The 1,664-nt window shown below is 57.6% G+C and overlaps 1 protein-coding gene across 1 annotated transcript; it reads right to left on the bottom strand.

The window, feature by feature from the left end:
* Positions 1 to 305: 305 nt before the first annotated feature.
* PHACADRAFT_214945 (uncharacterized protein) lies at positions 306 to 1,568 on the bottom strand (the record flags this gene model as incomplete). Its single annotated transcript, XM_007403259.1, has 1 exon — positions 306 to 1,568. One exon carries the CDS (start codon positions 1,566 to 1,568, stop codon positions 480 to 482), a length of 1,089 nt encoding a protein of 362 aa, XP_007403321.1. The 3' UTR covers positions 306 to 479.
* Between the last annotated feature and the right edge of the window lie 96 nt (positions 1,569 to 1,664).

The raw sequence follows: 1,664 nt of genomic DNA, 5'->3' as shown, positions 1-1,664 counted from the left end.
AGTTGAACCTTCATCGACGAAGGCTCAAGTGCTTAAACCTGAAATTGAGATTGTCCGACCAGGTGATAAGTCACCCTCGAGGCGGACTGCTTCTAGCGCTACATTTTGTGAAGCTTAGGGACGTCGTGAGCGCATACGCGGCCAATGTAGGGTCAGCTCGCACTACCAAGCATTTGCCTTGCTTGTTGTAACAGGCGCATGATAGTTTTGAGCTAGATTAGTGAGTGTAATCGACAGAAGCCTGAGTTTACACCCATTCGCAGATGCAGGAATATTGGACAAAGACGAGCCAATATGTTCGAGGGAGAAGCGTAGGTACAGTAGAGATCGCTTTATCCGGGAATCGACAATGGACGAGCATGATTAACGCAGCGCAATACGCAATATGCTACAATAACATATCTGTTCTGACAGTTTTTCTCTTTCCCTTCCCGCTGTCTACAGGTCTCTTTCCATCGGCCGCGCAAACACCACTTCCTTCATCCACGATCCTCCCATTCAAACCCTGCGCGACGACGCTCTGCCCATCCGCGCCAGGGACGCGCAGCAGCATCCGCAGATACGCCCGTTTTCTCGTCATCTGTAGGACACACCAACCACTCCGCACGCTGGGCATCACTCAGGACCACGTCCAAGCCGCCGAGCGCGAGGCGCATCGGCGCAGAGAGAATCTCCGCGCCCGAGACGTCCAGCCAGAGCGGGAGCCGGCCGTCGCGGATCTCGACGTTGACCCTATCGAGGGCGCAGAGACGTGGCAGGATCGCGTCCCGGAGGAAGAGGTGCGCCAGCACGTCTGTCGCCTGCGCCCTGCTGGGGCACGTGATGCGCAGGGGCGGGACGGCGCGCGGCGGATGCAGGTCCAGGATCGCCTGCTCGATGCCACCCCATTGAAGCGCGAGTTTTGACGGAGCCGGTGATGTTTCCGGGATGACGAGCTGCATGTATTCGATTTTCTGGCGACTTGGGGTTCTGGCAGGTAACAGCGCTCGTACGTGCGCGGTCGGGGCGCCGTCAGCCGAGACACTGTAGCCATATGAGTGGACTGAGATCATGAGCTCCAAGGGCTTCGGCCGTGAAGAGAGCTGCAACTCACATGGCTCAGTGCTGTCAAAAACATTGTAGCGCAGGTCCGCACGGTAGGGCGGGCCCCCAGACGACAGTGCGGCCAAGGTCTTCTCGGCCAATGCGAGAGTCGCGTCGTCGACGTGCATACGGCCTTGACTGGCGAAGAGAAGATTTGCCAGGGAGCATTGGCGGCCCAAGTCTCCGTTCTCAAAGCACCGGATGATGTGGATGATCTGCAGCCGCGAATGGCGACGGGATCGCCGGCGGACGAGGTGGGTGACGGCACCGTCCACGAATGTAACTTCCTCAACAGAGAGCTCCATCATGCCAAGATGAGCAACGCAGTTGACGAGATCCTTTACAGATAACAAGCGCAAGCGACAGAGGGTCAAGTGCCCGATGCGCAAAGTCGACCCTGGCAAGGCCTTGGGCAGGGCGGCGAAAGGCAATAAGGTCGTCTTGTTCGGCTCAGGACTGTCTTCGCTGCGGACGGTCCAAGACATGTGGACCGGGAAAGTCAGCTGAAGGCGATGCTTGTGAAGCCGAATGACATGGTGACTCCACGGAATTTGTGTGGGGATCCTGTCTTCGACAAAGTC

This window comes from Phanerochaete carnosa (genome assembly GCF_000300595.1).
Source record: "Phanerochaete carnosa HHB-10118-sp unplaced genomic scaffold PHACAscaffold_935, whole genome shotgun sequence".
NCBI lineage: Eukaryota > Fungi > Basidiomycota > Agaricomycetes > Polyporales > Phanerochaetaceae > Phanerochaete > Phanerochaete carnosa.
Note: the sequence above shows the minus strand (reverse complement) of the source record. Positions and strands in the feature narration are given on the sequence as shown.